Source organism: Borostomias antarcticus, assembly GCF_949987555.1.
Source record: "Borostomias antarcticus genome assembly, chromosome: 5".
Lineage (NCBI taxonomy): Eukaryota > Metazoa > Chordata > Actinopteri > Stomiiformes > Stomiidae > Borostomias > Borostomias antarcticus.
This window is the reverse complement of record NC_140238.1, coordinates 2,780,744-2,796,064: the sequence shown is the minus strand read 5'-3', so window position 1 is coordinate 2,796,064 and position 15,321 is coordinate 2,780,744. Positions and strand designations below refer to the sequence as shown.

The 15,321-nt window shown below is 48.3% G+C and overlaps 2 protein-coding genes across 2 annotated transcripts; one reads left to right on the top strand and one right to left on the bottom strand.

The window, feature by feature from the left end:
* Positions 1-930: 930 nt before the first annotated feature.
* LOC311309448 (sushi domain-containing protein 4-like) lies at positions 931-11,495 on the top strand. Its single transcript, XM_084438746.1, has 9 exons — positions 931-1,127; positions 4,690-4,844; positions 5,459-5,650; positions 6,109-6,300; positions 6,836-7,027; positions 8,235-8,429; positions 8,617-8,755; positions 8,952-9,370; positions 10,030-11,495. The coding sequence occupies exons 2-9, from the start codon at positions 4,727-4,729 to the stop codon at positions 10,053-10,055; spliced, it is 1,473 nt and encodes a 490-aa protein (XP_084294872.1). The 5' UTR covers positions 931-1,127; positions 4,690-4,726; the 3' UTR covers positions 10,056-11,495.
* Positions 11,496-12,595: 1,100 nt separating this feature from the next.
* Positions 12,596-14,843, bottom strand: LOC311309181 (hepatic sodium/bile acid cotransporter-like; the record flags this gene model as incomplete). Its single annotated transcript, XM_084438360.1, has 5 exons — positions 12,596-12,639; positions 12,782-12,981; positions 13,710-13,888; positions 13,974-14,175; positions 14,437-14,843. The coding sequence occupies 5 exons, from the start codon at positions 14,841-14,843 to the stop codon at positions 12,596-12,598; spliced, it is 1,032 nt and encodes a 343-aa protein (XP_084294486.1).
* Positions 14,844-15,321: the final 478 nt, after the last annotated feature.

Here is a 15,321-nt window from a genome sequence, read left to right as displayed (position 1 = left end):
GACAATACGCTTTATTGGCAGGAAAGAGTAGCCTATGTACATTGTCAAAGCTTAGAACTAACTAACTAAATAACAAAAACAGAGATGATAACATTATACTTATTATACAAATATATTATACAAATAAGAAATGCAGTATGTACTAAATTGTAATAATAATCCTAATGTGTGTGTATGTAGCCTATATATTTGTGTGTGTGTGTGTGTGTGTGTGTGTGTGTGTGTGTGCGTGCGTGTGTGCGCGTGTGTGTGTGTGCGTGCGCGTGCGTGCGTGCGTATTTTACCTGAATATCTGGGAAATAGTTGCTCAGAACAACCAGTGCCATTGTGCTGGTGGGACAGACCCTCCCAACTCCTTCAGGCGAGGATACGCGGCTCCCCTGGCGGGACCGCTCTCTGGATGCTGGCCGGGAGATGTCCTCTAAAGTCCCTCTTGTGATGTCCATCTGTTTACCACCGTTTCACAAGAAATTCAGATAATTTTAGCTATCTATTTTTACTTATATAAGATAATATATTTTTATTAGTACTATTTTTACCATGGAGGTATGATTTTTACTTACTTAATATGACCAGTGGTTTCGCAGAAGGAACGAGTCGTATCTAAGGACGCAGAAACCCCGGATGTTTGTAACTATCCAAACCTCGTATCTTTATTGGTCAGACAGTTTGTAACTATACAAACCTCGTATCTTTATTGGTCAGACAGTTTGTAACTATCCAAACCTCGTATCTTTATTGGTCAGACAGTCTGTAACCATACAAACCTCGTATCTTTATTGCTCAGACAGTCTGTAACTATACAAACCTCGTATCTTTATTGGTCAGACAGTCTGTAACCATACAAACCTCGTATCTTTATTGGTCAGACAGTCGCTCCCATCTTGCGGGGCTCAGCTGATGCTATTCAATCTGATCCGCTATGGTAGCCAGGGGGAACCAACTGTACTTCTAGTAGCTTCTCTAGACCTCGGAACATCTTAACTAGACTAGTTAGATAGATATTAACTAGACTAGTTAGATAGATATTCCACATTAGATCCAGCTAAGCTAGAGACATGTATGAACTGTAGGTTAAAGCCTCTTCTGTTCTAGAAGGATCCGTGGTCACCGTGGTGTTGTTGTGGGTAAGCCATTTCCTCTGACTAGCTAATGCTAGCTAGCTACCTAACAATGAGCTAGATAGCTCCTTCATGTGTGTTATTAACCATTAGTTAACCAGCTTGATAAGATAAAGCCGTTAGATAACTAAACTAAAGTTAGTCCGCATTAGATCAGCTTCTAGGTTTGACTCGACTTGGATTGGATTGGTAAACATTGATTTGTAAGCTAGCTGGGTAGCTGACATGGGTGTGTTAAGGTAGGCAGCTAGGCTAGCTGGGTAGTCATGGGTGTGTTAAGGTAGCAGCTAGGCTAGCTGGCTAGCTGACATGGGTGTGTTAAGGTAGGCAGCTAGGCTAGCTGGGTAGCTGACATGGGTGTGTTAAGGTAGCAGCTAGGCTAGCTGGGTAGCTGACATGGGTGTGTTAAGGTAGGCAGCTAGGCTAGCTGGGTAGTCATGGGTGTGTTAAGGTAGCAGCTAGGCTAGCTGGGTAGTCATGGGTGTGTTAAGGTAGCAGCTAGGCTAGCTGGGTAGCATGGGTGTGTTAAGGTAGGCAGCTAGGCTAGCTGGGCTGACATGGGTGTGTTAAGGTAGCAGCTAGGCTAGCTGGGTAGCATGGGTGTGTTAAGGTAGGCAGCTAGGCTAGCTGGGCTGACATGGGTGTGTTAAGGTAGCAGCTAGGCTAGCTGGGTAGCTGACATGGGTGTGTTAAGGTAGCAGCTAGGCTAGCTGGGTAGTCATGGGTGTGTTAAGGTAGCAGCTAGGCTAGCTGGGTAGCTGACATGGGTGTGTTAAGGTAGCAGCTAGGCTAGCTGGGTAGCTGATATGGGTGTGTTAAGGTAGCAGCTAGGCTAGCTGGGTACCTGACATGGGTGTGTTAAGGTAGCAGCTAGGCTAGCTGGGTAGCTGATATGGGTGTGTTAAGGTAGCAGCTAGGCTAGCTGGGTAGTCATGGGTGTGTTAAGGTAGGCAGCTAGGCTAGCTGGGTAGCTGACATGGGTGTGTTAAGGTAGCAGCTAGGCTAGCTGGGTAGCTGACATGGGTGTGTTAAGGTAGCAGCTAGGCTAGCTGGGTAGTCATGGGTGTGTTAAGGTAGCAGCTAGGCTAGCTGGGTAGCTGACATGGGTGTGTTAAGGTAGCAGCTAGGCTAGCTGGGTAGTCATGGGTGTGTTAAGGTAGCAGCTAGGCTAGCTGGGTAGTCATGGGTGTGTTAAGGTAGCAGCTAGGCTAGCTGGGTAGCTGACATGGGTGTGTTAAGGTAGCTAGGCTAGCTGGGTAGCTGACATGGGTGTGTTAAGGTAGCAGCTAGGCTAGCTGGGTAGTCATGGGTGTGTTAAGGTAGCAGCTGGGTAGCTGACATGGGTGTGTTAAGGTAGGCAGCTAGGCTAGCTGGGTAGCTGACATGGGTGTGTTAAGGTAGGTAGCTAGGCTATCTGGGTAGCTGACATGGGTGTGTTAAGGTAGCTAGCTAGGCTAGCTGGGTAGTCATGGGTGTGTTAAGGTAGGCAGCTAGGCTAGCTGGGTAGTCATGGGTGTGTTAAGGTAGCAGCTAGGCTAGCTGGGTAGCTGACTGGGTGTGTTAAGGTAGCAGCTAGGCTAGCTGGGTAGTCATGGGTGTGTTAAGGTAGCAGCTAGGCTAGCTGGGTAGTCATGGGTGTGTTAAGGTAGCAGCTAGGCTAGCTGGGTAGCTGACATGGGTGTGTTAAGGTAGCAGCTAGGCTAGCTGGGTAGTCATGGGTGTGTTAAGGTAGCAGCTAGGCTAGCTGGGTAGTCATGGGTGTGTTAAGGTAGGTAGCTAGGCTAGCTGGGTAGCTGACATGGGTGTGTTAAGGTAGCAGCTAGGCTAGCTGGGTAGTCATGGGTGTGTTAAGGTAGGCAGCTAGGCTAGCTGGGTATCTGACATGGGTGTGTTAAGGTAGCAGCTAGGCTAGCTGGGTAGCTGACATGGGTGTGTTAAGGTAGCAGCTAGGCTAGCTGGGTATCTGACATGGGTGTGTTAAGGTAGGCAGCTACGCTAGCTGGGTAGCTGACATGGGTGTGTTAAGGTAGCAGCTAGGCTAGCTGGGTAGTCATGGGTGTGTTAAGGTAGCAGCTAGGCTAGCTGGGTAGCATGGGTGTGTTAAGGTAGCAGCTAGGCTAGCTGGGTAGCTGACATGGGTGTGTTAAGGTAGTAGCTAGGCTAGCTGGGTAGCTGACATGGGTGTGTTAAGGTAGGCAGCTAGGCTAGCTGGGTAGCTGACATGGGTGTGTTAAGGTAGCAGCTAGGCTAGCTGGGTAGCTGACATGGGTGTGTTAAGGTAGGCAGCTAGGCTAGCTGGGTAGCTGACATGGGTGTGTTAAGGTAGCAGCTAGGCTAGCTGGGTAGCTGACATGGGTGTGTTAAGGTAGCTAAGCTAGCTGGGTAGCTGACATGGGTGTGTTAAGGTAGACAGCTAGGCTAGCTGGGTAGCTGACATGGGTGTGTTAAGGTAGGCAGCTAGGCTAGCTGGGTAGCTGACATGGGTGTGTTAAGGTAGGCAGCTAGGCTAGCTGGGTAGCTGACATGGGTGTGTTAAGGTAGCTAGGCTAGCTGGGTAGCTGACATGGGTGTGTTAAGGTAGGCAGCTAGGCTAGCTGGGTAGCTGACATGGGTGTGTTAAGGTAGCAGCTAGGCTAGCTGGGTAGCTGACATGGGTGTGTTAAGGTAGCTAAGCTAGCTGGGTAGCTGACATGGGTGTGTTAAGGTAGACAGCTAGGCTAGCTGGGTAGCTGACATGGGTGTGTTAAGGTAGGCAGCTAGGCTAGCTGGGTAGCTGACATGGGTGTGTTAAGGTAGCAGCTAGGCTAGCTGGGTAGCTGACATGGGTGTGTTAAGGTAGCAGCTAGGCTAGCTAAACCATTCTCACCTGTTGAGAAGCTGCTAGCCAGCTTCCTGCCCTCGTTAGCTACTGGATAACGATTCAGAAAGGCAGATATTAGTGACTGAAAGCTCAAAGACAACCATGCATTGTTGATGCTGTTGCCTGAATAGCTCATGCTAGCAGCTAACGATAGCGTTTGGTAGCTAATGTAGCTAACTAATACTCAGTCTAAGTGATATAGGCTTGGATAGCCTGTACAACGTTCGGTCATTTCTTAATTCACCCCAAAAGGACTAGCAGAGCACGTACATTTTAGATCATGAATACAAGGGAATTAGTTTATGAGTATCTGCTTTGGTGAGTTGTTATTCAGTAACGTAGCTAGTCTGCTATATTAGCTACCTTGCTCTGTATAGGCCCAATTTAGCCCCTTATTATTGTATTCTTTGTGACCAGGTTATTATCATTGAGATTAAAAAATCTCTTGAAAGAGGGACCTGGCCAAGAAAACAGTACAAAGTTACAGACACATATAATTACAACAGTATACATTGCATTAGTACAGATTAGGCCTCTAACAATTATCCTTAGCTATCCACACCCATCATTGGCTCTTGTCCAAGCTCTGGAGAACATACCAGGTGTCATCCTTGTAAGATCGGGAGTTGGGATTGGCTGGTTCGTTCTTTGCACTGCAGTGTTGTGACATGTCACGGGAAGTATTGCATCTTTATGTTATTACCCTAGGTTGAGCTGACTCTACAGCAGCCAGGGGAAATAAAAGATGTGCAATGGAATAGTAGAGTCAGTGTCAAAGGCCTTTGCGCCCCCCACCTCAGCTGACAGACGGTACATCTCCCTGCTGCTGTTTCTGACTGTGGTCTCCACCGGACAAGGGTCAGGTAAGAGAAAACCTACGAACTATCTGTGGTATTACAGCACAACATATCCATACCTCTGGTGTTTGGCAACACCATACGCATTCAGCTCGCCATATACACACACAGACACACAACACCCAGTAGCACAACAGCTAGACGTGGCTTCCCCATGTTCTCTCCCACGCATAGCTGATGGGAAAACGGGGCTATTGATCTTTCTCTGGCTCTCCCCTGTCTTTCTGTTTCTATCTCGCTCGCTCTCCCAGCTCCCACTCGGCTCTCACCGCCTTAGTGACTCACGGCTGTTGCGTAATAAGCCATAGAGCTCTCTTATTGAGTGGGCATCGGAGCAAACCCACTCATGCTGGAGGGATGCCCTCAAGAGCAGATGATGCTACAAGCCATTCCTCACACAACCTGTTAGCCAGTATCTTTTCAGCGAATCCCTCAACAGATGAGAATCAATAAGGTTAGCAAGGTTTCCGAACCTCTGTTCATGTAAGATGGAAAAAAAGCTCGCTTCATAAATAAAGTTAGTCACGCTTCTCCATCCGGACTCATTGCGTTGTGTTTGCAGTATAGCCGTCAGTTTAGTCGTGAGCATTAAGCAGTTTGTTCTGCCCTCTCTCCCTCAGGATGCGTGAGGCCATACATGGTCCAGAACAGCTGGGTCAACCTGACCGAGTCCAACCGGGGCTCCTTCCCCGTGGACACGGTTCTGCAGTACAGCTGTGACCCGGGCTACGTGGCTGACGGGCCCACCACCATCGCCTGCACCCCGCTGGGACGCTGGTCCTCGGACCCCCCCCACTGCATACGCGGAGACGGTGAGGCATCCTACCCTCGATTACGCCCCCCCCCCCCCTGCCCGACACTGGCACCGTCGCACCCTAGCTGTGTGCTAAATGCCGCGTTCCATTTGTATCGGAGCTAGGGATTTGGCGCCCGGGATGACGTCATATCCCAGTTGAATGAGTTCCAAAAACAAAACAAACGTTTGCCCCATCTTTGTCGTTCTAGCCAAGTTAGCCATTGCTAGCTATTGTTAGCAATGCCAGTTGATAACAACGAACTATGCTTTTTTGGGAATCAGATCGGGATCGATTTTTTTCATCCCAAGCAAAATGGCCGAAATCCCAAGTTCAGGCGGCGTATTGATGACGACTTTTCCGTGGAACCCGGGAATCCCGACGTTCCCGATACAAATGGAACGCAGCGTAACGCGTCTCCCTAGCGAAATAAGATTCCAAACCTGCTGCTGATGTTGTATTTGTTCCTTTCCCAGTGTGTCTGCCTCCGCCCGAGCCGGAGAACGGGGGCTACTCCTGCCACCCCTCCCCCTGCCGGCGTCTGTCCCACGGCACCGTGATCGAGTACTTCTGCGACGAGGGCTTCACGCTACGGGGGGACCTCAAGTACCTGACGTGTCAGGATGCGCAGTGGAACTTCCCCATGCAGATTACTTGCGTCAGCCAAGGTCGGTCATCCCCTAGCTAGTGGGCAGCACGGTGGCTCAGTGATTAGCACTGTCGCCTCACAGCAAGAAGGTCCTGGGTTCGAATCCCGGTCGTTCCAGGTCCTTTCTGTGTGGAGTTTGCATGTTCTCCCCGTGCCTGCGTGGGTTCCCTCCGGGTACTCCGGCTTCCCCCACCATCATAAAGACATGCGACGTATGAATGTGAAGGAATGTTGTTGTTGGTCGGAGGGGCCGTAGGCGCAGGGCAGCTGTGGCTACAGATGTAGCTTACCACCACCGGTATGACTGTGTCTGAATGAATACTGGACTCTGTAAAGCGCTCTGGGTATCATGAAGGGCGCTATATAAATCCAATTTAAGAGGAAGAAGAAGCTCCAGACAGCAGTTACGCTATTGAAGTAATCACAAAAAGTTGATACGCAGATTTTAAAATTGACGGAGCTTTTAATGCGAGCGTCTCGTAGAGCATCAGTGAGCAGCACAGGTGGTGTCCAGAGTAGTTGGTTAATCCTGAAACTCCTGTCCCGGTCCCCAGGCTGTGTGAGACCGTTCATGGTCCAGCACGGCTCGGCTAACCTGACGGAGACCAACCGGAGGTCCTTCCCCGTGGACACGGTTCTGCAGTACAGCTGTGACCCGGGCTACGTGGCTGACGGGCCCAACACCATCGCCTGCACGGCGCTGGGACGCTGGTCCTCGGACCCCCCCCACTGCATACACAGCGACGGTACACAAGGCCTGGGTTAACACTCAGCATTCATTCTGTCTGTCTGTCTGTCTGTCTGTCCGTCTCTCTCACTCTCTCTGTCTCTCTCCCTCTCTCTGTGCCTCTCTCCCTATGTCTCTCTCTCCCTCTTTCTCTCTCTCTCTGTCTCTCTCTCTGTCTCTCTCTCACTCTTTCTCTCTGTCTCTCTCTGTCTCTCTCTCCCTCTTTCTCTCTCTGTCTCTCTCCCTCCCTCTCTCTCTCTCTCTGTTTCTCTCTCTGTCTCTCTCTCCCTCTTTCTGTGTCTCTCTCTGTCTCTCTCTCCCTCTTTCTCTCTTTCTCTCTGTGTCTCCCTCTCTCTCTCTGTCTCTCTCTCTGTCTCTCTCCCTCTCTCTCACTACCCCTGTCCAACACCAAAGAGTGTCAATAGTGACGTCATTTCTGTCTGTTGATACTTTCAAAAGTGTCGTACGACGAAGTATAAATTGGCCTTAAGTGTTTTATCAATACTTAGTGACGAAGCTGCAAACTGTGTCTGCTCTAGTCCTCTCCCTCGCTCCGCGGGCCGGTAGAGGAACAGAGGCTCGCAGCACAGAGCGGTGTCAAATCTCACTCAGTCTGAGTCTAGAGCGATCATCTCTCAGTCTTCTCTCGCTGTCCACCGTGAACTTTGCAAACTCAGCGGAAGCGGCTGTAAGTCGGCCTACAAATGCTCTCATCGCCGTGTCTGTTTACGTTCAACTAGGGCTGGGTATCGAGTTGAATTTCAAGATTCGATTCCGATTCACAAGGTTCAGAATCGATTATCACGATTTTTTTTTTTTTTGCTGTAACCTTAATTACATGACTGCCAAGTTATGCAACACATCAATACTAGGGCTGGGTATCGATACTGATTTCCAAAAATGAATGAATGAATGAATCATTGAATGAATTAATTAACTATTCATTCCTTCATTTATTCATTCATTCATTAAATAAAAGATCGATTTTGGGATTCATGAATCGATAAATTGATTTTTTAAACCCAGCCCTACGTTCAACGCAAACAAATTCCGAACGTTCTTAAAAAAAAAGCCGCTCAAATATAACCGATCAAAGCGGATGGAGCAGCGTACGGCGTTTACCGGTAATGCTGGTGTTGTCGTGAGTTTATTAACCGGCGAGTGGGGCGTGGCGTTCTACGGTCTGGCTCACGACGGCTCTCCCCCCCCCCCCCCCCCGTCGACAGTGTGTCTGCCCCCACCGGAGCCAGAGAACGGGGGCTACAACTGCCACCCCTCCCCCTGCCGCCGGCTGGCCCACGGCACGGTCATCGAGTTCTTCTGCGACGAGGGCTTCATCCTGAAGGGGGACTACAAGTACATGAACTGCCAGGACGGCGAATGGGACGGCTCCGTGCCGGTCAGCTGTCTCCTGGACCATGGTGAGGCCACGGGCGACGACGTGACGCTAAGACACGCTGCCGACGTCGTTATTGATTATCTATCAGCCTAATGCCTGAATGCTATTTTTAAAAAGCATAAAGGGCTATTTATGGGTGTTTTTTTTGGGACGGTTAACGTTTTTCTTTCAGCGAGCGCTCTGTGTGGTAATATTACCGTCCTTGGCAGACCGCGACCCGGCGCTGCCGTTGGGGATGCCCACCCTGTCCATCGTGGCGTCCACGGCCAGCTCCGTGGCCCTCATCCTGCTGCTGGTGGTCCTGTTCGTCCTGCTGCAGCCCAAACTCAAGTCCTTACACCACAGCCGGTGAGTACCCTCAGAACACACGCACACACACACACACACACACACTCATAATCCACAGCCAGCTGCGGTGGTTTAATCCCACAATTTAGCCGCCCCGAGTGTGCCTGTGTGTTTGTCGGGTACAGCAGACCTTTTAAACGGGGTTTGGTATGTTTTTAACCGGCTTTTTTAAATCCGTCCCCTGTCCCCGAGCCAGGCGTGAGCAGGGCGTGTCGGGCCAGCCCGTGTCCATCATGGTGGAGGGGGTGCAGGTGGCCCTGCCGTCCTACGAGGAGGCCGTCTGCGGAGGGGGAGGAGCCTCGGCGGGCCCCGGCGCCGAGTCCCGGGTCCAGATCGTGATGTCCGAGGGCCCGCAGCAGCAGCAGCAGGGGGCGGGGCCGGAACCCGGGCCGTCCGGGGCCCCCTACCCCGCCCGGCGCTCGGAGACGGTGGTGGTCCATCCTGCGCCGCCGTCCGCGGCGTCCCCCGCCTCCTCTCCCACGCCCTCCTCGTCCTCCGGCTGGGGTCTGGAGCAGGCCGCCGCCCCCTCGCCCCCGGCCCCGCACAGGAGGCTGTCCGCGGGCAGCGAGCAGCACAGCCTGCCCCTGCTGGACTCTGAGATGGACTACTCTGACGGTACTAGGCCTTCCCGTCAGCCTGACGTTAACTATCCACTCCACACGTTCTGTACCCGCTAGGGCTGGGTTTCAAATAGAATAGAATAGAATATACTTTATTGTCCCCTCAGGGAAATTTGTCTTGGACTCGTTTGCTGCACAAATCAACTCTATACATAAAAACAGAGGAGGACAACACATCAAAAAAAAAATATTCAGATTCAAATGATTCATGAATCCCAAAATCGATCTTTTATTGAATGAATGAATGAATGAATGAATGAATGAATGAATGAATGAATGAATGAATGAATGAATGAATGAAGGAATGAATAGTTCATTAATTCATTCAATCATTCATTCATTCATTCATTTTTGGAAATCAGTATCGATACCCAGCCCTAGTATTGATGTGTTGCATAACTTGGCAGTCATGTAATTAAGGTTACAGCAAAAAAAAAAAAACAGGTTTAGTAACACTAACCGAATCGACATTGAATCGAATCGAATTGAATCGTGGTAATCGATTCTGAACCTTGTGAATCGGAATCGAATCTATTCTTGAAATTGGAATCAATACCCAGCCCTAGTACCCGCCTCCTGCATAGGTTGCCATGCCCACGCCGTACAGCGTATTGATGTTCTGTGTCGTTTCCTGTCCCGGTTCGTCTCTTGCAGATATGCCTTTGTTGAAGGAGGCCTGAAGCACGCCGCGGCCGCCGTGGGGCGCCCCTTAGACCCCGCCCCCCACCCCAGAGATGCCGACAGCAGACCGCTGTTGACCTACCGTGTGGAGTCAGAGGCCTCTCTCTCTCTGGAGCTCCGCGCACCACACTGCAAATGCTGCCAACACAGACTACCCACCTCCAGGGGCAGTGGGGGAAGCTGGGCCATGTAGTAGGATACCTCTACACCATCCCAGGGAGGGCACAGAGGACCCCCCCCCCCCACATGTATATACATGCTTAAAGATTTTTCTAGGTCTTCTTACACTATGTATGTCGGATGTCTGACGCATCGGTTTACCCTTTTAACTATCGGCTTAGCTCAGAGATAAACAGACATCAAGCTGTAAATAAAATAGAAGAACGTGTTCTCTAACTCCGAGGCAGGGTTTTTGGAGAAGCTCACTTATGTCATTCAGTAGTCATTATCATATCCTCCTTTTTTTTTTAAAACATGCTATAAACACATTTTCAGAGATAATCATCGCAGCGATGATCGCTAGTTCACTCCTGCATTTTCTCACACTATAGGAAGCACGTCACGCACAAGCGCATAGAGAATGAGGCATGAAGGCGATGCAACTTGGAGCTAGTCAGCCGTCGCAGGCGTACAGTGCGATTCCTTGCGTGGAGATACGAGTATATCCACCACACTTATCATAACGCACGTGGCTTTTCACATGTATCAATCTTCTGTAATCATGATTTTCACCTTAGCTTTTTGCGCTACAGGTGGCGGCAAGTGTGGCCGCGCTTTCTCTCCGCTCACCTCACGTAGTCTTCATGTTTTCCCGCCTTCTTTGAGACCTGTCCCTCGCCTCTACACTCTGTGGTATTCATACGCACCCAGCCTCTCGTATCCATAAGTCCATTTCTCCCAGAAGCCTTAGAGATCCACATCTATGCACAAGCACCGTCTGTAAAGATTTTCATTGAGTGAGGAAAAAAAGAACTTTTAAATGAATGTTAAATCATGGTTTACACTGCTTAGTCATGTAACAATATCGAGCTTTGTCAGACATGTTGCGTGTACACCTGAAAATATTATACTGTTTATTTATTCAGGTTGTTTGGAAATTCTGTTCTGGTTAAGTATAGATAGCAAAACTAAATTGAGTATTTAATATATTCATGTCCTGAATGCTGTTGATCAGCCGAGGTTCCTTCGATGCTTCCAAAATATTTGGAAAAGGATATTTTAAGACTGGTCTTTTAACTTTGGTAGACCTCTAGGCACGTATGTGAGACTATAAGATTGATTTGGTCGTAACACAAAAAGCAGGTAATTAATGTACAGAAGCTTAGTGTCATGTCTGTGTAGCATTGGATTTATTTTTGGATTGAGCAATGCATTTTGTGTGAGGATGGTATTTTAATATTTGTTTAAAAAAACTCTTAAGTTAATTTTACTCTGTATATACCCTGTAATAATTTGATTAAATATGAGTTGAGGTGTTCAAGTTGGATGTTTATTGTGAGAGTATTGAATGATTAGTGCCTCTTAAAGCATATCTTTGTTTCAGCGCTCTTCAAGTAATTGGAAATCTGAAATCTATTGTTGATTTGCCTGCTAATGAGATAGAACATGAGTATGAATATGGGCATATTGTCTTAACCTCCAAACACTACTGTACAAAGGTTTGTGGGTTTAACATGTTTTTATTATAAACATTTATTATTCACAAAAGCTGCAATAGCACAGAGAGACGGCTGCTTCATACCATGATTAAAAAACACGCAATTAAAGGAATTCCTGGATGTCAAAAATGAACTACGAGCTCTATACCTAGAGGTTTTTCTGTTATTTGTGTTAAAGGAGTAGTAAAGGGGAAATCATGTTCAGCCCTGTTTTAAGGTTACTTATGATCATATACAATGGTTCAGATCAAAACGTTGACAAAACTAGCACTTTTGAGAAAGTCTGATAATTCCTCTACCACCATTTAGTAGTAGTAGTAGTTTCTTGTCTTTGAAATCGAGTTTAACATGTTTTTGAATGATTTTTCACGATGCCCACCAACATCCATTGTATGACCAAAACGGTGGTAGAGCAATTATCAGACTTTCTCAAAGTGCTAGTTTTGTCACCTTTTTGATCTGAACCATTGTATATGATCATACGTAACCTTAAAACAGGGCTAAACATGATTTCCCCTTTACTACTCCTTTAATTTAAAAATGTCCATTGAAAAAAAACACTGATATAGCGCAGTCACTCTGTTTCCCTCTTCACAGCAGGCGATGTGGTGGCTTTAGCTGAATAAAGGCTAAACTCCCACTTCTGAAGTTGCATTGGTAGAATTAGGCTGCCATTCCCATCATGCAATGCAGCCTATGCAAATGAAATTGTCTTGCATTTGCTATCACTTGATTATCAGTCGACTTGAGAGGTGGGCATGTTAGGCTACCCACAAAGGCTTGAGCATGGACTGGCCTTCTCCCTTCTGCTCCCTCTCTGCTGGTGTGTGGGTGAAGAGGCGTGTCCAGCCTGGTCCGGTGTCCTCTTTGTCCATCATCCATCATCCTGCGGCAGATTCACCTCCTGCTAGGTACACAGGCTTGGCTTGAGGGACAGAGAGGCAGAGCACAGAAAACATGAACTTGAGTGAGTTGAAACTAAAGCCTCCGGCGTTGTTATTGAAGCTGGGTCTTGGTGTGGCGTTTCTCCATAGGCGTTAACCCTACCGGACAGCTGTGACACTCACCCTTAGACGGCTGCTTGAATGTTTGGTGACATCTGAAGAGGAAGATGAAAAACAGGGCCTCTCCTCCCTGGAATATGATGTAGAGGAGCGGGAACAAGTACAAGGGCCCGATGACCTCGGGGGCGAAGGCCACCTTCAAGATGGTGGAGCACAGCTGGATGTTCTGACAGCCGGTCTCCATCGAGATCGTCCTCCTGCACCTGGAAGGAGAGAGAGAGAGAGAGGGGGGTTATTTATCAAACATTTCATAGTTCAGATCATTCAGTCCCAACGTCTGTTTGACTGAACAAAGAACAGGCTTCCACTCTTTGACCTATGGGTATACACTGTTGACTTTCGTTGTCTTTTATCATTGTCCTTATTAAGCTCTGCGTTGTGTTTTGATTTCAATAAAAGATGTCCCCCAATCTCACACAATACCACACCGTCCAGTGTCTCCTTGTTCTGATGTATCCCAAATAAATCTCTCCAACACGGGATTTGAGCGACATTGCAAAAGCTGTTTATTCCAGAAGGTTTAACATACAAAAGACAATCAATGGCATATAGTCTAATGTACAGTTGACCTCTCTGTATGCTGTCTGGACTCAAATCAGAGCATCGGAGCTCGAGCAAGGTTCTTATGGTTCGGGTGTCCCCCCCCCCCCTCGTCTCTTCTCCGATAAGACTGTCTTTCTGGTCTCTTCTGTGACCTTGTTTGGTCACGAGAAGCTACGCCGCCTCAGCGCCCAGGTCTCTATCTCTAACCACAACAATTGCTGTTTGAGTGTACCAACCATGGAACGTCATCTTTATCTCATAATCAATGGAAGAGGGACACCATATCTTACAGAAAGCTCCAGCTCCAGCCATACTCAGATAAGTAAATCATAATAATTAGGAACAGCTAACAGGAAAACCAAATTCATCAATATTCATCAGCACTTACTTATCATTGACCCTGAAGAGGGTTGACATGACGTATCCTAGCATGTAGCCAGACAAGGGCATCAGCGCAGCCACAGCCATCAGTTGGGGTGAGAGAACCACCCACACTGTTCCCCCAAGGGTGATGCCACACATGATGCCAATCGCCACAGAGGCGACCAACAGGATGCTGATACCAACCTGCGGAACGAGAGCTCAGTTTAGACACGTTTTTAAAGAAGCCGTCAATTCAGATTGGAAATGGCGACCATGGCGTTAATTTCACCTTAATGACGATGGAAGAGTAGTTTGGTTTGAGGTGATTGATGGTGATACCGACGCCACAGGGCACCAGAGTCATGGTGAGAGCCACCATGATGCCAGTGTACGGCACGGCATTCTCCAACTCGAAGCCTTGGCAGTACACGAAGAGCAGCAGAGGCATCAGGCCTAGGGCCAAGATGGTGGAACATGTGGTCATCACTATGCTGTCGGACGACCAGAGAGAGAGAGTTTCATTATTGGTTGAAGGACAGAGACAATTGTTTTCTTTGTGCAGGAAACATTTTCCATTCCCTCTCTTTTGGGAGATTTTTTACTCCACAGTTTCATGAATAGAAAAGGTTAGATAGGGTTATTACAGTATCTGCTTTACAATCTGGACCGGCTACTAAACGGGCTGACGAACTCAAACAGGCAGTCAGAGCATGCTTCTTCTCACAGGAGAGAGATATTCCAGTGAGTGTTACCTCAGGTTCATGTCACCTTTCAGTGCCAGGGCGAAAATATTGGAGTGGTTCCCCCCTGGACAGCAGCCACAGATCAACACGGTGACCGTCTCCATGGCCCCCAGCTGGAAGATCTTGGCCAGGCTGAAGGCAGTGAGGGGCATGATGCAAAACTGGGCCACTGCCGCGATGACCACCCCTTTGGGCTTCAGGATATGGGCTCTGATCTGGGTGATGTCCATGGTGCAGCCCAGGGACATCATGGTGATGAAGAGGATGATGATGCTGATGCCGCTGATGGCCTTGTCCATGACGGGGGAGAAGGGGGACTGTAAGCCCACACTGACGTTGTGCGTGACGTTGCCGTCTCTCCAGAAGTCATGGCTGCCTCCGTACTGCCGCTCGGTATGGTTCATGGTGTCATTCATTCCCAAGTTGTACGTTTGCTGCTCACACACCACAACTGTAGGCGCAGAGGACAGCGGACAGACAGACAAACAAGCAAACAAACAAACAAACATACAAACAACATGCTGTCATATGGGAGCAAAGGTTTCTTGAGCATTATATACTAGTTACAACTCAACGGAGAGTAATTGCATTCGCAATGTCATTCCCATCGACACTTTGAACAATCCTATCTGAATTATGTTTTTGTAAGTAGATATCCACTTCACTTTAAAAGATGATATCTGGTGAAAATGTTGAACTAGTATGCAGGTGCTGTTCTCACCATCAGCTAGTTGGTACGTTCAAATGTGTAATTGTCACACGATTGTAGCCAGACAGTACGATAGTGTGCTCAGTAGTACAGTACAGTGTTATACAGTGAGATACCCCTTGTGACTTTCAGCTGCTACTAGAATGATAGAAACGATAGAAACACGTGTTTGAATGCCCCCTACG